Source organism: Lolium rigidum, chromosome 7 (assembly GCF_022539505.1).
Source record: "Lolium rigidum isolate FL_2022 chromosome 7, APGP_CSIRO_Lrig_0.1, whole genome shotgun sequence".
Taxonomy (NCBI): domain Eukaryota; kingdom Viridiplantae; phylum Streptophyta; class Magnoliopsida; order Poales; family Poaceae; genus Lolium; species Lolium rigidum.
Window position 1 is genome coordinate 330,646,427 of NC_061514.1, and position 27,248 is coordinate 330,673,674.

A 27,248-nucleotide genomic window follows, 5' to 3' on the forward strand; every position below is an offset into this window, starting at 1 on the left:
CCTCTTATTTGAACTATTTGCTTTGGTCGTGTTCGTTTAAAACTATGTGCTATGTGGTGTGAGACATTGTTATGGTTTTCGGATTTCTATATGTTGAGATCAAGACTATTATATCATGTGTGATGCTATATCTCCGTATCATATATCTACACATGGGTATGACTTCTAGCATCCTATCTCAACTTCATATATGTATATGTCTCTTGTTAGAGCTCATGATGGTTACCTCTAATGTTGAGGCACCTCAATCCTATGTGTTGTGTATTTGTATTCAAATGCAAATTACTTATATGCACACATGTAGGGGGAGTGCCTCTATAATTTTGTCATTATGCTTGCCTCTATAGTTATTCTTTTACAAATCCGTATATTGTCATCAAACACCAAAAAGGGGGAGATTGAAAGAACATCTCTCATATTATGTTTTGTGTGTTTGATGTCAATGTATGTGATACACTAATGGTTGTTTAAGTGGTACAGGGATTACATAGATACATGTGTATGTGTGTTGGATGTGGTCAGTACTGTCAAAAAGTTTCTGCAGAAAACTCACCAGGCCGGATATTTCCAAAATATCCGGCCCCCTGAATTTCGGCTAAGGACTCTTGTAATTGCAGCTCAGTATAGGGGCCGGACATTTGCCCGGATATTGTCCCGGTTTTGTACCAGGGCCGGATTATCCGGGCCGGATATTTCAAGAATATCCGGCCCCCTCGAAAATGGCTAAGGACTTGAAGAATTGTCTACCAGTATAGGGGCCGGACATTTGCCCGGACATTGTCATGGTTTTGTACCTGGAGGCCGGATTATCCGGGGGGGCGGATTATCCGGCCCTTACTTAGACCGGATTATCCGGTCCCCCGAAATGCTCAACGGCTGGATTTTGGGGAGGGGTATTTATACCCCTCTTCTTCCTCCTTACCCCTTTGCTCAATGATTGCACAAGAAATCTGCCAAGCTTCACCTCCATTAGAGCCACCTCAAGAAACACAAGATTTGCAAGATCTCCTTCCTCCCCCAACCAAATCTCTTGATCTTTGGAGATTCGAAGGAGAAGCCACCGATCTACATCCTCACCGAAGCGTTCTTCATTTCCCCTCACTTGTTTGAGGGATCTCATGCTAGTGTTCCTATTTGGTTCCCTAGTTGATTTGTTGTTGATGTGTTGTTGTTGATTGTTGTATTGTTACAGATTTGGGAGCCTCCAATTTGGTTGTGGATGTGTGCCCCAAGAACTTTGTAAAGGCCCGGTTTCCGCCTCGAGGAAATCCCTTAGTGGAAGTGGGCTAGGCCTTCGTGGCGTTGCTCACAGGAGATCTGAGTGAAGCCTTCGTGGCTGTTGGTTTGGCTTGCGTAGCAACCACACTCCTCCGAACGTAGACGTACCTTCTTGCAAAGGAAGGGAACTACGGGAATCATCTCCGTGTCATCGCGTGCTCCACTCTCGGTTACCTCTATCCCATTCTATCTCCTATTGCGTAGCTATATCTTGCTTAGTTGATATCCTTGTCATATAGGTAAATTCACTTAGTTGCATATCTAGAGAATTTACCTTTGTGTCAAGCCTAAGTTGAAAAAGAACTAAAAATTGGTTAGCACCTATTCACCCCCCCCTCTAGGTGCGGCATACGATCCTTTCACACGCCACCAGTCCCTCCTGCCGGATCACCAGGGAAGAGGACGGCAGCGCGGATCATGTGTACCACCGCTGAACCGTCACCGGGGACGGAGGCCGCCACCGCTCCACCGAATCCTCCATGGCTACCGACGGAGAGCATCAGGCCCCGACCAAGTATCGTGTCGTCCGGCTTCCTCCACCGGCGCTTCATCACCTCCCATGGAACGCCGCCGCAGAAACCCTTTCCTCCCCCTCGTCGTTCGACGGAAGGGGCGCCGCCACCACCACCGGGGCTGGGGCCAAGGCCGAGGCCGAGGCCGGGGCTGAGGCCGGCATCAGCGGCAGCTGAGGGGCGGCGGTCTGGGGGCGGCTGCTCGGGGCGGGGCGGGCGGATCCTCCACCGCCGCACGGGAGGGGGGAGGGGGAGGGGGAGGGAGAGGAGGAGGGTGATGGTGCTTGGCGTAGTGTCTTAATTATTCCCGGCAACGGTGCTAGAAAATCTTGATGGCAGTTGTCGTGGAAGTCGTCAATCGCGTTGGGGAACCCCAAGAGGAAGGTGTGATGAGCACAACAGTAAGTTTTCCCTCAGTAAGAAACCAAGGTTTAATCGACCAGTAGGAGAAAGGCGTGATTTCTGAAGGTGTTGCTAGCTAACTAGTGGCAGGGCGCACTACCGGCGTCAGCAACAACGTGAAACTGCACACAACACAACCAAAATACTTTGCCCCAACTTACAGTGAGGTTATCAATCTCATCGATTTTGCTGAACACAACGAATTAAATGTACCGAGTGGAAGGAGATGTTTACAGAAATTAAAGAGAACATAGCTTAAAGTAAGGAAAAAAGAGCAGGATTGCAGTGAATGAATTTATCAATGTAAAGGAAAGGACCGGGGTTTACTGTTCACTAGAGGTGTCTCTCCATAAATATAAATAACATGCTGGATCAACAAATTACAGTTGGGCAATTGATAGAATATAGACCATACATGACAAGATGATTACTATGAGACTTGTTTTGGCATTACAACATAATACATAGACCGTAATCTAACTGCGTCTATGACTAATAATCCACCTTCCGATTATCGTCCGAACCCTTTCCAGTATTAAGTTGCAAGCAACAGATTATCGCCTTAAGCAATGTGTGTAAAGTAAACAATAAAATTACCCTCGGATAAAACATTGTTGTTTTCTCCCTAATAGCAACAGCACATCTACAATCTTAGAAGCTAGTGTCACTCTCCTAGAAAACTAGAGGCATGAACATACTATCGAGCATAAATACCCCCTTTTGGAGTCACAAGTATCTACTTGTACAGAGTATCTACTAGCAACGGAGAACATGCAAGATCACAAATAACATATGATAAGAATATATAATCGATCTCAACATAGTATTCAATATTCATCGGATCGCAGCAAACACAACATGTAGTATTACATAAGGATGATCTTGATCATGTAGGGCAGCTCACAAGATCTAAACATGAGGCACAAATTGGATAAGACAACCATCTAGCTACTGCTATGGACCCATAGTCCAGAAATGAACTACTCACGCATCACTTCGGAGGCGGGCATGACGATGTAGATGCCTCCGGCGATGATCTCCCCCTCCAGCAGGGTGCCGGGAAGAGCTTCAGAACCCTCCCGAGATGGGTTCTGCAATGGCGGCCGCGACAGAACTTTTCGTGGATGGAGCCTCGAGTGTTTAGGGTTTTCCTGAGATCGTGATTAAATAGGTAGAGGGGCGATGTCGGTGGAGGCCAGGGTGGCCCACACCACCCCTAGGCGTGGGCCAAGGCCAGGCCGCGCCTAGGGATGGTCTGGCCACCCTCCTGCCTTTCTTCGACTCCCCTCCAGACTCTATCTTTGTTACGGTACAATATTGACTTTGGCTTTTGTTTCGTTCAATTTTGAGAATATTTTCTGTACAACTTTTCTAAAATCAAAAATAGCAGAAAACAGGAATTGTCACTGTGGCATCTTGTTAATAGGTTAGTTCCCAAAAATGTATAAAAGTACAACGAAGCATGAGCAAAACATATATAAATTGATGTAAAACAAGCATGGAGCATCAAAAATTATAGATACGTTTGAGACGTATCAGAGGGCGGCAGCTAGGTCAGGGAGATGTGTCTGAGTCGCGATGGTCTTAGACTCTTAGTTTACTCACCATTGTGTGATATCTAAATCATCATCTATGCTCCTTCCTTCTCATGAAACTTGTCGAAGATTTGATTAAATTTAGATGTATCCACTTAAGTAGTGTTTACATACATAGTATAATTTTTGATAAATCTAAGTAACTTGAGAAACTAGTATTTAGTACTGCTCCATAATTCTTATCATGGATATAGTTTAAATTTAAACTAAAACACAACAAAAAAATATGGAACATTAGGAGAGAGCAATATTTACGTGTAGAGCTGCACGATCTCGACTTTTAAACAATATACTCCAAAAAAGAACGAGCAGCGAGAGACGCTCCGATCTTGCCCGCACGCACGCTCCGATCATCTTGGCATCTGATGGAGATGGAGCCAGCAGAAGTACAGAAGAAGCATACAAACACAACACTTCCATGAACCGACAGTTTAACTGAATTAGGCGATCGGTTAACTAACACGTCACTCAATCAGTAGCGCATTAATTCCACGTTCCACACACGGTATGGCTGCTGATCTACACGTCGCGGTCGTGGCCCTCCAGCAGTGCACGCACTCCAACTCCAACACTGGGAAACGGAGAATCGCACCCTATCCTGATGAGCAATATCCTCATCGAGTCATCGATCGGCATGCATCGTGAGACGGCGGAAAAGACAGGGAAAATTGGAAAAACGACGCGAACCAAAACGACCGCGACCGCACGCAGGGAACACCCCGTCGTCTCGTCATGGAACCATTTGGCTTATACGGAGTACTTTCCCTCTCGTCACCCGTCGGCCATCGCCTAGGTTATATATGCCCGCCCGTTTGCCATCGCAAAAAGGCTCTGGTTCTCGATGTGTTGCTAATAATCTTCTTCTTCTTCCTCCTCCCTCTCTCTCAATTCACGTGAGCGAAACGCCGCAGGTTCACACGATTCTTGCACCCCTCACTTTGTTTCCGTCCGAGAGCAGGTGACTCCCCTCCTTTTACTTCGCTCCTTTTCGTGCTTGATCCGTCCAACGCTGCACATTTCTTCCTCAACCTGCCCAAATTTGGGAATCCACTGGAAAATCCGAGCTAGCTTGGCTCTATTCTGCCTTGGTGATCTTGCCGCGCGGCGGAATTAGCCATGAAGTTCACCAAGAAGTACGAGACGTACATGCGGGGAATCAGGATGGAGGAGGAGCTCCCCGGCGTGGGGCTCAAGCGCCTCAAGAAGATGCTCAAAAAATGCCGCTCCGAGCTCGCCTCGCACCACCCAACGCCGTCCTCCGCCGCCGCCACCACCACCGACGCTCCCGGCGGTGTCCGCTGCGCCGGCCATTGCGCAGGTAAAAACCACCACCATTTCGGTTTCTTTTCTTCATTTCATTGTGCCAATTTTGGCCCGCACTTCAGAGCCTACTGCTCCATCTGGAATCTTTCCCGGTGTTCTTTTTTCCCTTCTTTCTGAATAAGGTCGCCTAGTGGATTCCTCCTATGAAAAAATGACAAACCTTGCTTCGGGCTCTGATCAGCTTAACAAATTCTGCATGCAACTATGCAAACCTGTACGGCCTTGCTATCTGGAATTATTTCCCGGTTTTCTTTCTATTTGTGAATAAAGTCGCTAGTGTGGATTCCTCCTCTGGCAAAATGACAAAACTAGGAGAGAATTAGAACCGGTCGCTGTCAGCGCAAATATTTTTTGCATTTTACTTTCTTCAGTTTGCAACCAGCTTGACAAATTTCTGGATGGAATCTGTACGTTCTAGCTACAGCCGTAGCTTTGGTATTTTCTACAAGTCCACATGTACATGTTACCAGGCCCACCTGTTTTATTTCAATTAGCTCGTTCAAGGTTTTTTTCAGCTAACGGCGCTAATCCATGATAACTTTTCAGGGATAGATACATGCAAAGAATCAAACGAACCAATGTAGGGATTCATTGTTCGCTCAGGGAGATGCCCTCGAATTTAGAAAATACATATTTTTCACAATCTGGTTCAAATTTTCTCTTAACGTTTGCTCTAGCAAAAAAAACATCGGTTGTGCATAGATCGAGAGATTAAGGCTCAGCCATATCGTTTTAGTTGACAAAGCTGCATGCTGGCATGTTCTACTGTCAACTAAAAACACAAGACCAACTAGGAGAGGAGCCCCCGAGTCATTCAATTAAGGTGTCATAGACTCGATTATATGCCTGTAAAATAAAACAGAGTAGTAGTTGAATTCCGCACACAGATCGGCATGGAGGCGGCACTGTGCTACCATTACAGGTCCAATAACCTGCTATCAGTTCAAACTGACTACTTATATACTGCTTACTTCACATCTCTAGGCACAGCAAATTAAAAATGTCCGTGTTAGTAAAATCCCTTAATCAATTCTATAACTAGGGGAACCAACCAGTATATAGTCAACTGTGATGTGCTCATAGGTTTAGCAAGGAGCTTGCTGTGATTGGTGCAACTGTGCCTCACACTCCAACTTCTGTTCTATAATAAGAACCAGAAGTTGCCTGCTTCGATTTTGGGGCAATTGTTTTTGTAAAGACTGCAAAGTGACAACAAAGGGAACCATGGAGTCATGGACGGCTCAGATGGCATTGTGAATACTCTAGTTCAAGTGGTGTATATATTACCTTTCATGGTTGGTTATTAGTTGACAAATTATTGACAAAATGTGCAGTATGTGATGGGAGTTTCTTTCCATCCCTTCTCGACGAGATGTCAGCCGTTGTTGGCTGCTTCAACGAGAAGGCCAAGAAGCTTCTTGAACTACATTTGGCATCAGGTTTCAAGAAATATGCCATGTGGTTCACCAACAGATGTCACAAGGGCCATGGGCAATTGATACAGCAGGGCAAAGACTTGGTTACATATGCCATTATAAACGCTGTGGCAATGAGGAAAATTCTAAAGAAGTATGACAAGGTATGACCTTACACTCAAATAGTCTTGCCTTTTCTTTTGAAGTAAAAAACACAAATATTTAAGTGCTCGATACAGTATTGACAAAAAGAAAGAAACGATATGCTCCTGCATTAAAGGGGAAAAGCATATATGTTAATTTAAAGCATTCTAGGCTTAAATAGGCAAATTTCAGAAGCCCTAGACGTCAATGCATATAGGAATCCCACGGACTATAATCAAGAAGGTATGATGGTATGTTTGATTGTTTGAACTGTATTATCATATTTCTAGGTAGTTTATTAACCAGAAACGAGAATAAAGCTATTGAATGTTAAGTGGCTTTGCATTTCAGATAATAATAGTTGGATATCAGGGAGTAATTAAAAAGAATGACCAGAAGCATCTACTTTGCAGATACATTATTCGAAGCAAGGGCAGGAGTTCAAAGCTCAAGCCCAAAGCCTGCACATTGAGATACTTCAGTCCCCATGGCTGTCTGAGCTTATGGCTTTCTACATGAACCTGAGAAGGAGCAAGAAGAACGAGGCTGGGATGGAGCTCTTTCGTGACTGTACGCTCACATTTGACAATGACCAGCCTACGCTTTCATGCAACCTCTTTGACTCTATGCGCGTTGACATTAGCTTGACGTGTTCAATTTGCTTGGTTAGTTTGCACTTCTGACATCTAAGCCAAGCTCTATTTACCCTTGCAAATTTTCTTACTCAGCGCACCAATATAAACTAGGTAATTTCTTAATTTTTGCAGGACACAATGTTTGACCCCGTCTCTCTCTCCTGTGGCCACATATTTTGCTACTTGTGCTGTTGTTCTGCTGCATCGGTAACGATTGTTGATGGGCTGAAGTCTGCACATCACAAATCAAAGTGCCCTTTGTGCCGACAGGTATAAATAATTCCATCAATTCAGTGGACAGATGTTTGTGGATGACTAACCGATGACCCAATTTCCAATATCAGGCTGGGGTCTTTCCTAATTCTGTACACTTGGATGAGCTGAACATGTTACTAAGCTATAGGTAAGTGAACACCCTAACTGTTCTCAGAGAACAGAGATATGACAGCAAAAAAATTACACTTTTCTTTCTCTTGTGATTGGTTTATTAGAGTTGAGGTTTATTAGAGTTGAATTGTTGAACTATCGACAGTTGCCCAGAGTACTGGGAGAAGAGAATGCAGCTGGAGCGAGTTGAGCGTGTTCGCCTGGCGAAGGAGCATTGGGAGTCCCAATGCAGAGCATTCTTGGGCATCTGATGGAACTTGTAGTCTAATGGTAGAAATGGGATTTCCCATCATCGTTGGTTTTGATCTATCCTGCTGAAATGAATTGATTTGTAAATGCGAGGTGCCGAGGTCACTTAAATGGGAGTAAACTTATGGTGACCAACCGAATATACTTGTAAATATATTTTATTTTATTTACCCCAGCCTATTTGGTTGGTTTGGGTTTGCCATTTTTCACCAACGATCTAGGTCTGCTATCCGGAGGAGAGGCACCTCCTCTAACTTGTAGATGGTCTCCGATGTTATTCAAGGGAGCATCTTGCATGTTTCCACGAGTTTTATCTTGCATCTTTCATGAACTTGAGCATGAACATACCACAATCCCATCTATTACAAAGAGGTTCAGCGTCAAACAAATCCATGTCTACTCATTGCTGAAGTACAACACAGAATTTCAGGTAGATAATAATCGGGTGTTGAAGCTGCCCTTCTAGCTGTAACCGATGAAAAACATTTGACATTGTTAACTAGGGTAGGTACGTGCAAAGGAGCCCAGGAGGCAGCGGAAAGAAGCCACAAAACCCATCTAGGGTTCCGTTCTCCTCGCCGGCGATACCGCCGTCCGCTCCGCCTCCGGTGGCCTTGGGGTCTTGGAGGTGTGGCGGACCACGGTCCCTCGCCGGCGGGGAGTTTCCGTTCTTAATTTAGTTTGCTTTTCAGTCTCTTTTTTGGGATGGTGAGGCGGCGGCTACATCCTGAAGTCAGAATAAGGTTCTCCCCGCCCTATCCTCGCTCCGGTGGTGCATCTAGCGCTGACGGAGGGCGCGTGGAGTTGTGTGCCCGTCGGACCTCCTGGGATCCGGTCGGTTTTCGTGTTTATTGGTGTGGTTTCATGATAGTCTCTTCCGATCTACGGTTGTCATCATTGGCGATGGTTGCTACTCTGGTGCGTTGGTCCTTTGGGACCTTAGCACGACGACTTCCCGTCTATCTACTACAACAAGCTCTACTACGACAAGCTTTGCCTGACTCCGGCGATGGAGGGGCGAGGACAGCGGCGCGCCTTCGGCTCGTGCTAGTGTTTGTAGTCGTCGCTAGGTGGTCCGAGTACCAATTTGTAATTTTCTTTACTTTTTGGATTATTTGTACTACTGTTGATGATTATTAATAGATCGGTGGATTTCTTGCAAAAAAAAACTAGGGTAGATTTATTGTAAATCGATATCTTTGCGTGATCGACACAGGACACAGTCAAAGTATATGTTGTTTACTCGTGCTCATCAACTTGCGCTGCTGTTTTAATTTCTTATATCAGCGTAGCATGCTGAGGTGCCAGCGCCAGTAGCACGTTGCCGGCCATGACCACATTACACACCTGATTCGTCTGAATTTAGGCAAGGAAATCGGGAAGGTACAAGCATCCACGGCACCATCTATCATACCATTGCATTGTACACGAGACAGACCTCCTCATGACCTCATCTGCTATTCTGAATTTATTAACATCGGAGAAAACTTCTTATCTGATGTACAGTATAAGAACCGAGCTAGCTTGGCTCATTTCTGCTTTGGTGACCTTGCCACCGGTGGAATCAGCCGGCCGGCCGGCCGGCCGGCAATGAAGTCCACGAAGAAGTACGAGACGTACATGAGAGGGGTCAGGGTGGAGGAGGAGCTCCCCGGCGTGGGGCTCAAACGCCTAAAGAAGATGCTCAAAAAATGCCGCTCCGAGCCCAGCTCCCACCACGAAACGGCAGCCTCCTCCTCGGCCGCCGGCAGCGTCCGGTGCGCCGGCCACTGCTCAGGTAAAAACCACGGCCATATCGGCTTCATTTTGTCACTATTTTTGTGGTGGCGTACGTTGTAAGTTTGTTATTTGCTTCCACTATAAATAATCCGCCAAAAAATGGTTTTTGATTTGCTTCTGCCAGTTTTGGCTCGCACTTTGGAGCCTCCTGCTTTCTCGGATCTTTCCCGGTGTATCCATTTTTTTTTTCTGAATAAGAGGCCCCTAGTGGATTCCCCCCTCTGGCAAAATGACAAACCTATATAAGAGAATTAGAATCGGTCGTTGTCAGTGTCAATATTCTTGCATTTTACTTTCTCCAAGTTACCATCATCTTGACAAATTCCGCATGCAACGCGTGTGCGGCCTAGCTACACCGTGGTTTTGGGATTCTACAGGTGATCCTTGCTGGCAAAATTCACCTGTATATTTTACCAGGCCCACTTGCCTTTTCTTCAGCTATGATAACTTCTCGCAGATAGATACATACATAGAGTCAAAGCCATTAACGACGTGGGGATTGATATATAGTTTATAAAATAAAATAACTTATGTTGGGATTCATTCTGTCAAAGGAAAAAAAAGACTAATGTGGGTATTCATGGTTTGCTCACGCATGCCCCTAGAATTTAGAGAAATGGTTTTTCACCACCAGTTTCAGTTTTTTTGTTAACATTTGCTCTAGCGGAAACATAGGTTGTGCACCGATCAAGAAAGACTCAAGCATTCACAAAGCTGCACACATGCATGCAAAGACCAACTCAGAGAGGAGCCCCTCAGTTGAATAAAACTAGACAAGCAGTGGGAGGAACCACTGTGGTACCTGATTAAGAGAGCGGTGGGTTTGCACTCAGGCTAGCCAGTAAGCCCCCAAGTCTCTATCTTCACTAAAATAAGGTGTGATATATTTGGTTCTACCCGTAAAATAAACCAGAGTGGTTAAATTTTGCCCACAGATCGACATGGAGGCAGCACGGCGCTACAACTACAGGGCCAAACCTACTATTAGTTCAAAGTGAATACACCTAGAGATGGCTTCAGCAATAAACTATAGAGTGCTATTTTACATATCTAGGCACAGCTAACAAATTAAAAATGTTCATGTTGATAAGAGTCAAAGTACTGAACGTGGTGACACCTATTTAAACAACTCTATAACTAAGGTTTAACAAGGAGCTTACTGCGATTGGTGCCTCTGTGCCTTTCACTCCAAATCTCTATTCTACTTTGGGGCTTTTTTTTCCGTAAAGACTGCAAAGTGCCGACAAAAGGAAGAATAATCCATGGACGGTTCGACTGGCATTGAGAGTACTCTAGTTCAAGTGGTGTTTATATTACCTTTCATGGTTCGTTACTTGACAATGTATTAACAAATATGCAGTATGTGATGGGAGTTTCTTCCCATCCCTACTCGGTGAGATGGCAGCCGTCGTTGGCTGCTTCAACGAGAAGACCAAGAAGCTTCTTGAACTACACTTGGCGTCAGGTTTCAAGAAATACGCCATGTGGTTCACCAACAGGTGTCACAAGAGCCATGGGAAACTGATACAGCAAGGCAAAGACTTGGTTACATATGCAATCATAAACGCTGTGGCGATGAGGAAAATTCTAAAGAAGTATGACAAGGTATGGCCATAGACTTATTCTTTAAAAGTGAAATATATTAACATTTAAGATCTTCATAGAATAATAACAAAAGGAAAGGGAAAAAACTATACTCCTGCATTAGAGGGGAAAAGCATATATGTTTAATGCATTATATAGGCTTAAACAGGCAAATTTCAGTGAAGTCTGCCAATGCATATAGGAATAACATGGACTATACTCAAAAGGGTATGATGGTATACTTGAACTGCATTATCATATTTCTATTGAGTACATTAACCAGCAATGGGAATAAACTATCGAATTTGTAGCTGCCATTGCATTTCAGATAATAAAAGTTGATTATAAGTAAGTAATTTAAAACAATGAGAACTACCTTTTGCAGATACATTATTCGAAGCAAGGGCAGGAGTTCAAAGCTCAAGCCCAGAGCCTGCACATTGAGATACTTCAGTCCCCATGGTTGCCTGAGTTAATAGCTTTCTACATGAACCTGAGAAGGAGCAAGAACAATGAGGCTGCAATGGAGCTCTTTGGTGACTGTTTGCTCACATTTGACGATGACCAGCCTACGCTCTCATGCAACCTCTTTGACTCTATGCGCGTTGATATTTGCTTGGTCAGTTTGCACTTCTGACATCTAAGCCAAGATCTATTTACCCTTGCAAATTCTCTTACTCAGTACACCACATAAACTAGGTAATTTCTTTATTTTTGCAGGACACAATGTATGATCCAGTCTCTCTCTCCTGTGGACACATATTTTGCTACTTGTGCTGCTGTTCTGCCGCATCGGTGACAATTGTTGATGGGCTTAAGTCTGCAGATCATAGATCAAAGTGCCCTTTGTGCCGACAGGTATAAATACGTCCATCTGTTCTGTAGATCGTATGTGGGTGACTTGCTGACTGACATAATTTCCAATTTCAGGCTGGGGTGTTTCCTAATGCTATACACTTGGATGAGCTGAACATGTTACTAAGCTATAGGTAAGTGTACACCCTAACTAGCTCTCAGTGAGCAGAGGTATGACAGAAGAAAGGAACAATTTCTGTTTCTTCTGATTAGTTTATTAGCATTGAATTGTTGAACTATCGACAGTTGTCCAGAGTACTGGGAGAAGAGAATGCAGATGGTGTTCGCTTGGCTAAGGAGCATTGGGAGTCCCAATGCAGAGCATTCTTGGGCATCTGATGGAACTTATACTATTGATAAAAATGGGATTTCCCGTCGTTGTTGGTCAGATCTCGCTTTGTCACAACTCCTTGAGCAATAAAGTTAGATCTATCCTGCTGAAATGAATTGGTTTGTAAATGGGAGATCACTTTTGTGCACCTTGATGTAAAATGGGGGTAAATTTGTAGTGATTATCTAGATAGAATTGCAAATATATTTATATTCAACCTGGCCTATTCATCTAGATCGTCCTTTTCTGACTGACAGGATTATCTAGGTCTTCCATTTATTTATTTAGTTATTTATTGTACAGTCACTAAACAGCTAATACTGCCAGAAGCATAGCCTATTTCTATTCCAAATAGGAAGTTTCTACTAATTTTTTTTTATTCGTAAATTAGTAAGTGGATTCACCTACTCTTATTATAATAAAAAGAACATTTCAGAATGCAAAATATGAAAGTTTTATCTTGATCATTTATCAACCCTTTTATGTGCATCATGCTGTAGGGATAACATATCGATGTTAGTTTTCTCTAGTACACCATTTGTGGATGTTGAAATAACGATCAAGACGAACATTGTAACCGCAGAACATCATTATCTGCTTAAATTTTCACGAAAGTACAAGCAGTATTTAGATAATGGAATAAGGTTATAAGAGGAATAATTCATGCCGGCCTTATACTGTCTTGAGTTCCAGATTACAATTGCTGATACATGGTATTGGGGGGAGCAGAGCACTCTACCTCTAAACAAGTCTTATTATCTTCCCTATACATCTCTTCTCCATCCTTCCTATTTTATCAAAATCAGATCCTAGATGAATATGAATTAGAGATTTTACAAAACTGTGGTGGCATGGTGATATACTCTTAGAGCTTAATCACCACGACTCTAGTTGACAGCAGAGATACTTCCTCGCATCTTTTCCAGCGGAATGCAAGAAGAATACCTGACATGGTAAAATGTCTAGATGTTGATCATAAAGGGCCCATTCCTTACTCAGCTTTTAATCTCAGGATCTCCTTTGCTGTCCGCTTCCTAAAATATTCCATGTCTTCCTGCAAAGAGTAATTGATTACCCAAATCAAACTACATAGTACCAGGTAGAAGTTAATGCCCACTATATATGGGTGTGCGATAGAGATGAAGCCTCATGTCAGCATGTTGGGCCTGATCTAGGAGCTCGCAGACATTCAAGCACCTCTAAAGAGACACCAGTCAAGCATATTTACTAAGTTGAAAGTCAGAAGGCGTCTATTATACCCACCTGACTAAAAGATGGACTGACACCTCGGCTGTGGAAATCGATGAACTTGAGCATGAACATACCGCAATCCCATCTATTACAAAACAAGTTCAGTGTCAAACAAATCCATATCTACTCGCTGCGGAAGCACAACTGAGATTTTCAGCTAGAGAATAATCCGGTGATGAAAATACAGCCATGCACTGAGTGCCTGAGCGGTGATAATTAGCACTTCGTATGAGTTGTTTGCCACAACCAAAAGAAAACTCTTATTCCTCAAGTCACAGCTGAATTTAAACCTTTAGGCAGTGGAAAGAAAGTTTACCCATTATGTTGCATACAAAGAGGAACTGATACATCCTGCCAAGAACTAACGTCTAACTCTATGTTACTCTTGTCCTTCACTTCATCCATAATATATGTAGCCTGACAGAAACAGAAAAACATAACTCCACTTTAACAAATATTGAAATAATTAGCAATATAAAAAACAACAATTGCAACCCATGGATATATTTTAAATTGATAAGTAATAATGTTAATTTTCTGCTCAGTATGTTTAACATGCAGACATCTTAAATGATGAAAGATAAAAGATAACGCTGAAGAACATAGGTTTATAAGATACACTAAAATCATGAAATTAACACATTATCTTTATATATATCGCACAGCTAATCCTGTGAATGACACACATACATAATTCATACCATAATAGTGCACTTTTTACTACTATACTAGCTAGTTCTGCCATCCAAATGGGCAAATCAAATTATGCGTACCACATGATTTGAGACGGTCACCTCAAGTTTTATGCATAATCACTGGACTGTTCAGGAACCATTTTCTCACAAGTCATAAGACAAGTAACCGGAGGCTATATTTATACCTCTTGGCTCCCTAAAATAGTACTTGTAGTCTAAGACATCATCTAAGCGGATGGTAATTTATTTCTAAGACATCGGTTAAGCCTACCAGTATTCTCAGTACATCAAAGTCCATGACACCAAAAGAATCAAGATATTCATAAGTTTTTTCCTTCATGTTAATAACTGCCAAGCACCAATGTAAATCTCTGTGAATTGGAATAAATATCTGCACACGAAATTCTGACTGTAAGTTGATCATGAGAAATGAACATGTAAAAGAGAAAATATTAGTAACAACAGAAGTGGGTCCATTAGCAACTTACTTTATCACAGTCCATTAGCGCATAACCCAACTTGTTGAGGGTTGTCCATCTTCTGACAGATTCATAGTCATAACCAGTTTTTCCACCAGCAAGCTGAACAAGAATTCAGAAAGTCGTGAAGTGTTCACTGTTCAGTGCAAGCTTCATGTTAAAGATCATGACAGGAGATCTAACAATAAAGGTTATTAACACATAGTCAAATAGCAAGGGGATCTGACAAGTGAAAATTAGAATGGAATGTTGACCCTTATTGGAAGAAGAAGAACAGCATACAACATTTATATATAGAATAACAAGTACCACAAATGCATTGTAATTCAACAAAGGTCATAAAATTACGTAACCATGAGGTATGGATAAACAGATCAACGAGACTAGCCATGCAGCTAAGGTGGATATCAAGCCAACACTGGATACCCTTATCATAGAACTTTGTTCGGCAGAAAGACAGGAAGGCTACCACATCAGCAAAGTACTAGAAAGCAAAGAATGCAGATCAGCTAACCTTCTTATAGAAGAATGTGTTAAAGAAGTGGCATTTTAAAAATCTTGTGGGTTCTCTTTTTGCCCTCTCCTTTAACAATTCTAGGTAAAAATTGATGACCTGAAAGGGGTAAAAATAGGATACAAGATTAAGCCTTCGAACATAAAAAAAAAAGAGGTGTACCCAGTGCTGAAAGCTCCCTCACATTGTGGGGTCTGGGGAAGGGTATTTCTTCAGTTCATAAAAAAGGTAACATCATTTAAGCATATTCTCAGTACGTTTTTCCTTAATGAAACAATTTCTTCAGTTTGGATATTCACCTCGTCGTTTAACCAACCACGAGGCCTCAAGCACCATAGTTTCTCTCTGGTAATCTCGATATTTGAAGACTCATGCAGTACTAATCTTTCTTTACTGCAAACAGAAGAGGAATAATGCTTAATTGTGCTAACAAGATAAGAGCAGAAGTATTGAATAAAATTCACTAAGCATGATTGCCAAGTGTGTACCTGTGACCACTACCATACAAATAGTAGTGTACTAAACTTTCTTCTTCATTTGTGAGAGCTGTAAATAATTCAGGCAGATCCTGAAAATGACAGGTACAAACTATGTGAGTTATATGTGAAAAGCTGTTGAAAAAAGTCACAACGGACAGGTTAATCGACAATGCACTAAATTATCCATTTAACATAGCTAGAGTTTACAAAAGCAGAGCTAACCCTTTGAACATCTTTTTTCTTTGAGGAACCCAAAAGCATTCACCTTTGTTACGGAGTTGCTATGATCATAGCATCGAACAAAAAAAAAAGCAATCGAAAGAAAATTTCTACTAATTATATGGGTGAATTCACTCTGGCTAACAAGTTCGCAAACAGCTATTGAAAGAGCTACTTCTACGAGACATCACAGTAAACGCCATTAAGGCGAACGCAGGTGCATTAACCATTTCACCACAGCGAACCATGTTAATTTCTTCTCATGCAACCATGAGATTGAAATGGTTACCTCATTGGGCTTATAGCTCGGCACCTCCTCCGATCTAATGTTGGTCCAATCGCCAATACCCCTCCTGGCCGCATCAGCCTTGTCCGCTTGAACCTGATTGGCACTGAGATCTCCCACCTCCCGCAACCCCTCGACAGCTTTCTTGTATACCCTCGAGGCCCGCGAGAAGGTGCAGCCCATGTCTTTCTCTATCAAGGAGAAGGAGGCCTTCCGGCGGCGGCAAGAGGCCGATGCGCCGCCCGCGAGGACGTGACGGAGGGCGAATGAGCCGAGGGCGAGGAAGCGGCGGAGGGCGGCAATACGGCTGCGGCGGCGGCGGCGGGGACAGGGGGCGGGGCGACTTGCGCCGTCGGTGCGGCGCTTGCGGGGGCGGTGGGGAGCGGTGGTGAGGGCGAAGAGGGCGAAGAGGAGGCTCAAGCGGAGGGCGAGGAAGTGATTGGGGACCGGAAGGCGGCGGCGGGGAGTCGGGGAGGTGGTCCGGTGAGCGCCGCGGATGGGCCGCTTGCCGCCGCCGCGGTGGGCTGCGGGTGCACGGGGCATAGGATGCTCTTGCGGGGTAGCAAGGAATCCTAGCTAGGGCGGCGGAGGCCGGCGGCGGTACAGCTGGGGTTTCGGGAGGCAGATGGGCAGGCGGCGCCACCGGATTTGAAATTGGGAACACGATCCGGCGGCGAGATCCCCTAGCCGGACCAAATCGATGTCGGATGGTAAATTGACGACCGATTTGTCCTTTATTTTTCGAAAACGGCCGAAATATCCTTTTCTTTATGGGAGACGACCAAATTATCGATGAGTTTCATATGGTTTAGACGAGACAGCCTTTTTTTAGGGTTAGACTGCATCAAGTGAGTTTGCACTGTGAGAAAAAATAATGTTAATGTTCACTTACATAAAAAATAAAATATTTTGACAAGAGTCAAGTAGGCTCAATATCAGCTTCACAAAATTACCAACAAATACTCCCTCCGTTCGCTTTTATAAGACATCTTTAGCTCTTTTGTAAATTCACCCACTTTAATTTACATTTAGTTTATTTTTAGTATGTAGTGTCACTCATTTTGGTTTGTATCTACTCTATTTTCACATATCTAAAATATCTTATACTTGGATAGCTCATCCAGCTCAAACTTTTTTTTTGACAATCCAGTTGTCCACCACCAAACCATGACTAACATTACGAGTTAGCCCAAACTAAATCAACTATCAAGAAATGCTTTACATTTATATCTCATCTATTGTCCATGCAATTAGCAAAAGGTTATATGGGTCATCTTGAGCTTGGTCGGTCATTTTCCTAGTGGAAAACAAAGACAGAGTTCACAGTCTGGCCTGTCTCGTAGGCTAGAACACTAAGGTCACCCGCTTACGACACATTCTACGCTTATAAACCCAACCTGTAGGCATACATTGATACTCCATGTTCACACTTTTGGTACAGTATTTAACTCTAAATTAGCTTCTCAAGTGTATAAATTTTAACGTTTACAATTTGTTTGTTTTAGATGGTTTCAAAAAGTCTTGCTGGTTCCCAAATAGGATTTTCATAGTTTAGACAGGCTACTATCCTCTTATGTATGTTGAAAGAAGCAGAAAAGGTAAAAAAAATGTCCTAGATCGGGACTGGTTTTCTTATACACATGCTAAATATTGAATGACATGGCGGGAAAATTTTATATAACGAATAAATGAAAAAGGGAGCAAGATCTACTAGAAGATCTAGCATAAGTGATTCATGAACAAACCACTTGCAGATACCTATCACACACATTACAATTTTCATTAGTTATTGCCAAGCAAGACAATTCTAGCATCCAAAATTCAGATATTTCTTAATGTCGTAATTTGTAAGATCCTTTATAATGATATTTAAATATGTTAAGATAAATACAACCACACCATAGTACATCTTTGTGGCACCAACTAATCTGTTGAATGTGTGTTTTTTCTTCATTTTTATATGGGTTTCTTTGATATAAACCGGTTTAGAAGTGTAGTTCTACTTTAGATCTAGTGTATTTCTAATGATAAATCATTAAACTTTAAGATTCAATACAACCAACACAATCATGTCATGACATTGTTATATACGATGGAGCAAAAATAAAAGGGCTAGCACGAAAGTGTACTCGCTAATGGATTATAAAGAAAGAAGTAAACTTGTTTAATATAAATATATCGACTATTTTTCTAACACCCGCGAAAGGTGCCAATCCATACATTCTCACTAGTGCGATGTGATACGTCTCCAACGTATCGATAATTTCTTGTGTTCCATGCCACATTATTGATGTTATCTACATGTTTTATGCACACTTTATATCATATTCGTGCATTTTCTGGAACTAACCTATTAACAAGATGCCGAAGTGCCGATTCTGTTTTCTGCTGTTTTTGGTTTCGAAATCCTAGTAAAGAAATATTCTCGGAATTGGACGAAATAAAAGCCCGGAGGCCTATTTTCTCACGAAGCTTCCGGAAGTCCGAAGGAGAGACGAAGAGGGGCCACGGGGAGCCAAACCCTAGGGCGGCGCGGCCCCCTTGGCCGCGCGGCCCTGTGGTGTGGGCCCCCGTGCCGCCTCTCGACTTGCCCTTCCGCCTACAAATAGCCTCCGTGACGAAACCCCCGAGCACCGAGAGCCACGATACGGAAAACATTGCGAGACGCCGTCGCCGCCGATCCCATCTCGGGGGATCCTCGGAGATCGCCTCCGGCACCTCGCCGGAGAGGGGATTCATCTCCCGGAGGACTCTACACCGCCATGGTCGCCTCCGGAGTGATGAGTGAGTAGTCTACCCCTGGACTATGGGTCCATAGCAGTAGCTAGATGGTTGTCTTCTCCCCATTGTGCTATCATTGTCGGATCTTGTGAGCTGCCTAACATGATCAAGATCATCTTTATGTAATTCTATATGTTGCGTTTGTTGGGATCCGATGAATAGAGAATACTTGTTATGTTGATTATCAAAGTTATGCTTATGTGTTGTTTATGATCTTGCATGCTCTCCGTTATTAGTAGATGCTCTAGCCAAGTAGATGCTTTTAACTCCAAGAGGGAGTACTTATGCTCGATAGTGGGTTCATGCCCGCATTGACACCTGGGACAGATGACGAGAAAGTTCTAAGGTTGTGTTGTGCTTGTTGCCACTAGGGATAAAACATTGATGCTATGTCTAAGGATGTAGTTGTTGATTACATTACGCACCATACTTAATGCAATTGTCCGTTGCTTGCAACTTAATACTGGAGGGGGTTCGGATGATAACCTCGAAGGTGGACTTTTTAGGCATAGATGCGATTGGATGGCGGTCTATGTACTTTGTCGTAATGCCCAATTAAATCTCACTATACTCATCATGATATGTATGTGCATTGTCATGCTCTCTTTATTTGTCAATTGCCCAACCGTAATTTGTTCACCCAACATGCTTGTTCGTCTTATGGGAGAGACACCTCTAGTGAACTGTGGACCCCGGTCCAATTCTCTTTACTCGAAATACAATCAACCGCAATACTTGTTTCTACTGTTTTCTCGCAAACAATCATCTTCCACACAATACGGTTAATCCTTTGTTACGAGCAAGCCGGTGAGATTGACAACCTCACCTGTTTCGTTGGGGCAAAGTAGCTTGGTTGTGTTGTGCGGGTTCCACGTTGGCGCCGGAATCTTCGGTGTTGCGCCGCACTACATCCCGCCGCCATCAACCTTCAACGTGCTCCTTGGCTCCTCCTCGGTTCGATAAACCTTGGTTTCTTTCGAGGGAAAACTTGCTGCTGTGCTCATCATACCTTCCTCTTGGGGTTGCCCAACGAACGTGTGAAATACACGCCATCAAGCATATTTTCACGGCGCCGTTGTCGGGGAGATCAAGACACGCTTGCAAGGGAGTCTCCACTTCTCAATCTCTTTACTTTGTTTTTGTCTTGCTTTATTTTATTTACTACTTTGTTTGCTGCATTATATCAAAACACAAAAAAATTAGTTGCTAGCTTTACTTTATTTACTGTCTTGCTTGCTATATCAAAAAAACAAAAAAAATAATTACTTGTTTTACTTTACTTAATATCATGCATGTTTTTATTTCACTAGTTAAGCATAATGGAAAACAACAAAAATATGAGAGATCTTTATGAACTTTATCTTGAATTAGGACATGATGTGTTTGAAGAGAGAATTAAAAAACCCATGGAACTTTATATGCATGCTAATGGGAATGTTATTACTATGGATGCTTTGAACACCATTGTTGCTAATGCTATGGAGAATTCTAAGCTTGGGGAAGCTGGCTCTGATGAGCATGGTATTTTTAGTCCCCCAAGCATTGAGGAGAAAATTTTCTTTTATGATTACAATATGCCTCCTATATATGATGATAGCCACTTTGTTGAATTTGCTCCCACTATAACTAATAAAATTGATTATGCTTACGTGGAGAGTAATAATTTTATGCATGAGACTCATGATAAGAATGCTTTATGTGATAGTTACATTGTTGAGTTTGCTCATGATGCTACTGAAAATTATTATGAGAGAGGAAAATATGGTTGTAGAAATTTTCATGTTACTAAAACACCTCTCTATGTGCTGAAATTTTTGAAGCTACACTTGTTTTATCTTCCTATGCTTGTTGCTTTGCTCCTCATGTACTTGTTTATTTACAAGATTCCTATGCATAGGAAGCATGTTAGACTTAAATGTGTTTTGAATTTGCCCCTTGATGCTCTCTTTTGCTTCAAATACTATTTCTTGCGAGTGCATCATTAAAACTGCTGAGCCCATCTTAATGGCTATAAAGAAAGAACTTCTTGGGAGATAACCCATGTGTTATTTTGCTACAGTACTTTGTTTTTATTTTGTGTCTTGGAAGTTGTTTACTACTGTAGCAACCTCTCCTTATCTTAGTTTTGAGTTTTGTTGTGCCAAGTTAAGCCGTTGATAGAAAAGTAAGTACTAGATTTGGATTACTGCGCAGTTCCAGATTTCTTTGCTGTCACGAATCTGAGCCCACTGCCCTGCAGGAAGCTCAGAAAATTATGCCAATTTACGTGCATGATCCTCAGATATGTACGCAACTTTCATTCAATTTGAGCATTTTCATTTGAGCAAGTCTGGTGCCATTTTAAAATTCGTCAATACGAACTGTTCTGTTTTGACAGATTCTGCCTTTTATTTCGCATTGCCTCTTTCGCTATGTTGGATGAATTTCTTTGATCCACTAATGTCCAGTAGCATTATGCAATGTCCAGAAGTGTTAAGAATGATTGTGTCACCTCTGAATATGTCAATTTATATTGTGCACTAACCCTCTAATGAGTTGTTTCGAGTTTGGTGTGGAGGAAGTTTTCAAGGATCAAGAGAGGAGTATGATGCAACATGATCAAGGAGAGTGAAAGCTCTAAGCTTGGGGATGCACCCGTGGTTCACCCCTGCATATATCAAGAATACTCAAGCGTCTAAGCTTGGGGATGCCCAAGGCATCCCCTTCTTCATCAACAAATTATCAGGTTCCTCCCCGAAACTACATTTTTATTCGGCCACATCTTATGTGCTTTTTCTTGGAGCGTCGGTTTGTTTTTGTTTTTGTTTTGATTGAATAAAATGGATCCTAGCATTCACTTTATGGGAGAGATACACACTCCGCTGTAGCATATGGACAAGTATGTCCTTGGTTTCTACTCATAGTATTCATGGCGAAGTTTCTCCTTCGTTAAATTGTTATATGGTTGGAATTGGAAAATGACACATGTAGTAATTGCTATAATGTCTTGGGTAATGTGATACTTGGCAATTGTTGTGCTCATGTTTAAGCTCTTGCATCATATGCTTTGCACCCATTAATGAAGAAATACATAGAGCATGCTAAAATTTGGTTTGCATAATTGGTTTCTCTAAGGTCTAGATAATTTCTAGTATTGAGTTTGAACAACAAGGAAGACGGTGTAGAGTTTTATAATGTTTTCAATATGTCTTTTATGTGAGTTTTGCTGTACCGTTCATCCTTGTGTTTGTTTCTAACAAGCCTTGCTAGCCTAAACCTTGTATCGAGAGGGAATACTTCTCATGCATCCAAAATACTTGAGCCAACCACTATGCCATTTGTGTCCACCATACCTACCTACTACATGGTATTTTCCAGCCATTCCAAAGTAAATTGCTTGAGTGCTACCTTTAAAATTCCATCATTCACCTTTGCAATATATAGCTCATGGGACAAATAGCTTAAAAACTATTGTGGTATTGAATATGTAATTATGCACTTTATCTCTTATTAAGTTGCTTGTTGTGCGATAACCATGTTTATCGGGGAACGCCATCAACTCATTGTTGAATTTCATGTGAGTTGCTATGCATGTTCGTCTTGTCCGAAGTAAGGGCGATCTACACTGAGTTGAATGGTTTGAGCATGCATATTGTGAGAGAAGAACATTGGGCCGCTAACTAAAGCCATGATTCATGGTGGAAGTTTCAGTTTTGGACAAATATCCTCAAATCTCTAATGAGAAAAGAATTAATTGTTGTCAAATGCTTAAAGCATTAAAAGAGGAGTCCATTATCTCGTTGTCTATGTTGTCCCGGTATGGATGTCTAAGTTGAGAATAATCAAAAGCGAGAAATCCAAATGCGAGCTTTCTCCTTAGACCTTTGTACGAGCGGCATAGAGGTACCCCTTTGTGAAACTTGGTTAAAGCATATGTATTGCGGTGATAATCCAGGTAGTCCAAGCTAATTAGGACAAGGTGCGAGCACTATTAGTACACTATGCATGAGGCTTGCAACTTATAAGATATAATTTACATGATGCATATGCTTTATTACTACCGTTGACAAAATTGTTTCATGTTTTCAAAATCAAAGCTCTAGCACAAATATAGCAATCGATGCTTTTCCTCTATGAGGACCATTCTTTTACTTTCAATGTTGAGTCAGTTCACCTATTTCTCTCCACCTCAAGAAGCAAACACTTGTGTGAACTGTGCATTGATTCCTACATATTTGCTTATTGCACTTATTATATTACTCTATGTTGACAATATCCATGAGATATACATGTTACAAGTTGAAAGCAACCGCTGAAACTTAATCTTCTTTTGTGTTGCTTCAATACCTTTACTTTGAATTATTGCTTTATGAGTTAACTCTTATGCAAGACTTATTGATGCTTGTCTTGAAGTGCTATTCATGAAAAGTCTTTGCTTTATGATTCACTTGTTTACTCATGTCATCACCATTGTTTTGATCGCTGCATTCTCTACATATGCTTTACAAATAGTATGATCAAGTTTATGATGGCATGTCACTCCAGAAATTATCTTTGTTATCGTTTTACCTGCTCGGGACGAGCAGTAACTAAGCTTAGGGATGCCGATACGTCTCCAACGTATCGATAATTTCTTGTGTTCCATGCCACATTATTGATGTTATCTACATGTTTTATGCACACTTTATATCATATTCGTGCATTTTCTGGAACTAACCTATTAACAAGATGCCGAAGTGCCAGTTGTTGTTTTCTGCTGTTTTTGGTTTCGAAATCCTAGTAAAGAAATATTCTCGGAATTGGACGAAATAAAAGCCCGGAGGCCTATTTTCTCACGAAGCTTCCGGAAGTCCGAAGGAGAGACGAAGAGGGGCCACGGGGAGCCAAACCCTAGGGCGGCGCGGCCCCCTTGGCCGCGCGGCCCCGTGGTGTGGGCCCCCGTGCCGCCTCTCGACTTGCCCTTCCGCCTACAAATAGCCTCCGTGACGAAACCCCCGGTACCGAGAGCCACGATACGGAAAACATTACCGAGACGCCGTCGCCGCCGATCCCATCTCGGGGGATCCTGGAGATCGCCTCCGGCACCCTGCCGGAGAGGGGATTCATCTCCCGGAGGACTCTACACCGCCATGGTCGCCTCCGGAGTGATGAGTGAGTAGTCTACCCCCGGACTATGGGTCCATAGCAGTAGCTAGATGGTTGTCTTCTCCCCATTGTGCTATCATTGTCGGATCTTGTGAGCTGCCTAACATGATCAAGATCATCTTTATGTAATTCTATATGTTGCGTTTGTTGGGATCCGATGAATAGAGAATACTTGTTATGTTGATTATCAAAGTTATGCTTATGTGTTGTTTATGATCTTGCATGCTCTCCGTTATTAGTAGATGCTCCGGCCAAGTAGATGCTTTTAACTCCAAGAGGGAGTACTTATGCTCGATAGTGGGTTCATGCCCGCATTGACACTCGGGACGATGACGAAAGTTCTAAGGTTGTGTTGTGCTCGTTGCCACTAGGGATAAAACATTGATGCTATGTCTAAGGATGTAGTTGTTGATTACATTACGCACCATACTTAATGCAATTGTCCGTTGCTTGCAACTTAATACCGGAGGGGGTTCGGATGATAACCTCGAAGGTGGACTTTTAGGCATAGATGCGGTTGGATGGCGGTCTATGTACTTGTCGTAATGCCCAATTAAATCTCACTATACTCATCATGATATGTATGTGCATTGTCATGCTCTCTTTATTTGTCAATTGCCCAACCGTAATTTGTTCACCCAACATGTTGTTCGTCTTATGGGAGAGACACCTCTAGTGAACTGTGGACCCCGGTCCAATTCTCTTTACTCGAAATACAATCAACCGCAATACTTGTTTCTACTGTTTTCTCTGCAAACAATCATCTTCCACACAATACGGTTAATCCTTTGTTACGAGCAAGCCGGTGAGATTGACAACCTCACTGTTTCGTTGGGGCAAAGTAGCTTGGTTGTGTTGTGCAGGTTCCACGTTGGCGCCGGAATCTCTGGTGTTGCGCCGCACTACATCCCGCCGCCATCAACCTTCAACGTGCTCCTTGGCTCCTCCTGGTTCGATAAACCTTGGTTTCTTTCTGAGGGAAAACTTGCTGCTGTGCTCATCATACCTTCCTCTTGGGGTTGCCCAACGAACGTGTGAAATACACGCCATCACGATGTCGCGTCAAACTATTTTGATACGAGTGCCATAGTTGTCATTAGTGTTTTAAATGATATAAAATTGGAGAAATATAAAGTTTCAAATAAGGGAATGAAATATCCAGCAAGACATAGTTAGCCCATGTACTATAAATGATTGGTGATTCAATTCAGTATTATGTTTAGCATATAGTAACAAAAATTATATGTGAGAACAAAAGAAAAAGTTTATTAGCTTGACTCATGTGTGGAATCACAAATGAGTTAAGTGAATTATATTTCAGTCTTGTGTTGTGTTATGAAATGTTTACTGGTTTATTTTCCATATGACATAATTACATTTTGTTAGAAGCTAATATCATGTGATATTCCACAAATGAATCAAGCTAGTATCACGATCATGTGCTCTTGTCATGTTGACAGATTCTATACGGTGGAGAAATAATTTAGAGGAGGATGATTCATTGTGTTCAGGCTTGATACCACTCTTGCATGTAATTCATTGCAAATGGCATAGATAAAGAAAGAAAAAAGGTAAAGTATCAAATGTATGGTTACGGGTGTTAAATATAACTTTTGAAACATGTGCATGTAATGGTGTTGGTTGATGGCATGGATACCTTTATGTGTGTACTTATATATTAACCATTGGAAATTGTGTAATTTCCATGTATACCAACCAACAAGTGATGTCGTTTGATTCGGGACATCAAATTCACATTCTATCTCTTCTCGTGTCAAACACAAATGATGGATTAAAAAACATAAAAATGCACTCTTGCTCTGAAATACATGCTGCACCAATTATCAGAGAAAATGGTTCCCTCCCGGTGTCGGAGTAGCATGTGGAGTTGACAAGGAGTTGAACATGAACAAATGGTGGAGGAGAATCGACAAGGGGATTGTCGAGACTATATAGGTCTCACCCCAGAAGCCACTAGCTAGTTTGAACACCCTGGCCATCAAAATATTGGAATCAAGATCGCCACCGATAGAATTGGAGCGGTGGGTGGAAACAATGATGCATGTGTAGAACATGCAAAAGTATGCAAGTCAAGATGGCACACATGAGGAGGAGGACGAGGCGATGTCGAGGAGAGGAAAAAGTGTCGACCACAAGAGCTAGGTCTTGTTTGGATTACAATCCAATGGATCTAAGGAGTCTGCGACTATTCAACGGACATGGGTCGTGAACCGCGAAGAGCCTCGTTAGACATGTGTCTCCGGTTCAAAGGATTTTTATAGGCTTTCGATCCATATGAACTCTTTAAAACTCCGATGCATTGTTTTCATGCACCCAAGTTCCATAGGATTCCCAACAAGAACATACCTCTTGGATTTTTATTATTATTTATGTCTATGTCATGCACTGCATCTCTATAGAAAGTTCTCCTATGCCTCAATTTGTAGCACTAAAATTCATTTAGGATTCCACATGTCATGCCATCATATTTCTGTGTTTTCAAAAGTACCCTTTTCAAAATCTTGCCAACCAAAGAGACCTTAAATTCCATTTCAACCTTACATTTCCCCCTCCTTGCACCTAGAATCCCTACCAAAATCGACCGCCTACTTAAACACCACCACTTCACAATTTTCTCCATTTGCCCTAAAAAAAACTCCAACATTCTTTTGAACAAGAAAACTCCAACATTCATCAATCGTAATCAAAGCTCCACACAAAAAAACCTCCAACCCCGTCCGTCCGATCGGCAGTGTACCGCGACCATCGTCAACCGGCCCGGCAGGCACCACCCGCCGCTGGCCTGCTCCCACGTGCCGTCCGTGCGGCCACCCATCAATCCCTCTCCCTCTCTCCCCCCAACGCCTCCCGCTCCGCGCACTCCACATCGGCCTCCCCTGCCCCGCCCCGCCCCGCCCCACCCACCACCGC

General features: G+C 42.5%; 2 protein-coding genes and 1 pseudogene across 2 annotated transcripts; 2 read left to right on the forward strand and 1 right to left on the reverse strand.

The window, feature by feature from the left end:
* The first annotated feature begins 4,589 nt into the window (after positions 1-4,589).
* Positions 4,590-8,033, forward strand: LOC124674712 (probable E3 ubiquitin-protein ligase BAH1-like 1). The gene is made up of 6 exons (XM_047210759.1): positions 4,590-5,105; positions 6,445-6,689; positions 7,083-7,334; positions 7,437-7,574; positions 7,649-7,707; positions 7,837-8,033. The coding sequence occupies exons 1-6, from the start codon at positions 4,904-4,906 to the stop codon at positions 7,940-7,942; spliced, it is 1,002 nt and encodes a 333-aa protein (XP_047066715.1). The 5' UTR covers positions 4,590-4,903; the 3' UTR covers positions 7,943-8,033.
* Positions 8,034-9,530: 1,497 nt separating this feature from the next.
* Positions 9,531-12,497, forward strand: LOC124669944 (annotated as a pseudogene).
* Positions 12,498-13,129: 632 nt separating this feature from the next.
* On the reverse strand, positions 13,130-16,955 carry LOC124673424 (putative ubiquitin-like-specific protease 1B). The gene is made up of 9 exons (XM_047209505.1): positions 16,354-16,955; positions 15,917-16,039; positions 15,728-15,821; positions 15,429-15,527; positions 14,924-15,016; positions 14,707-14,826; positions 14,057-14,157; positions 13,753-13,825; positions 13,130-13,543 (listed from the first exon to the last, which is right to left on the reverse strand). Exons 1-9 carry the CDS (start codon positions 16,953-16,955, stop codon positions 13,481-13,483), a joined length of 1,368 nt encoding a protein of 455 aa, XP_047065461.1. The 3' UTR covers positions 13,130-13,480.
* Positions 16,956-27,248: the final 10,293 nt, after the last annotated feature.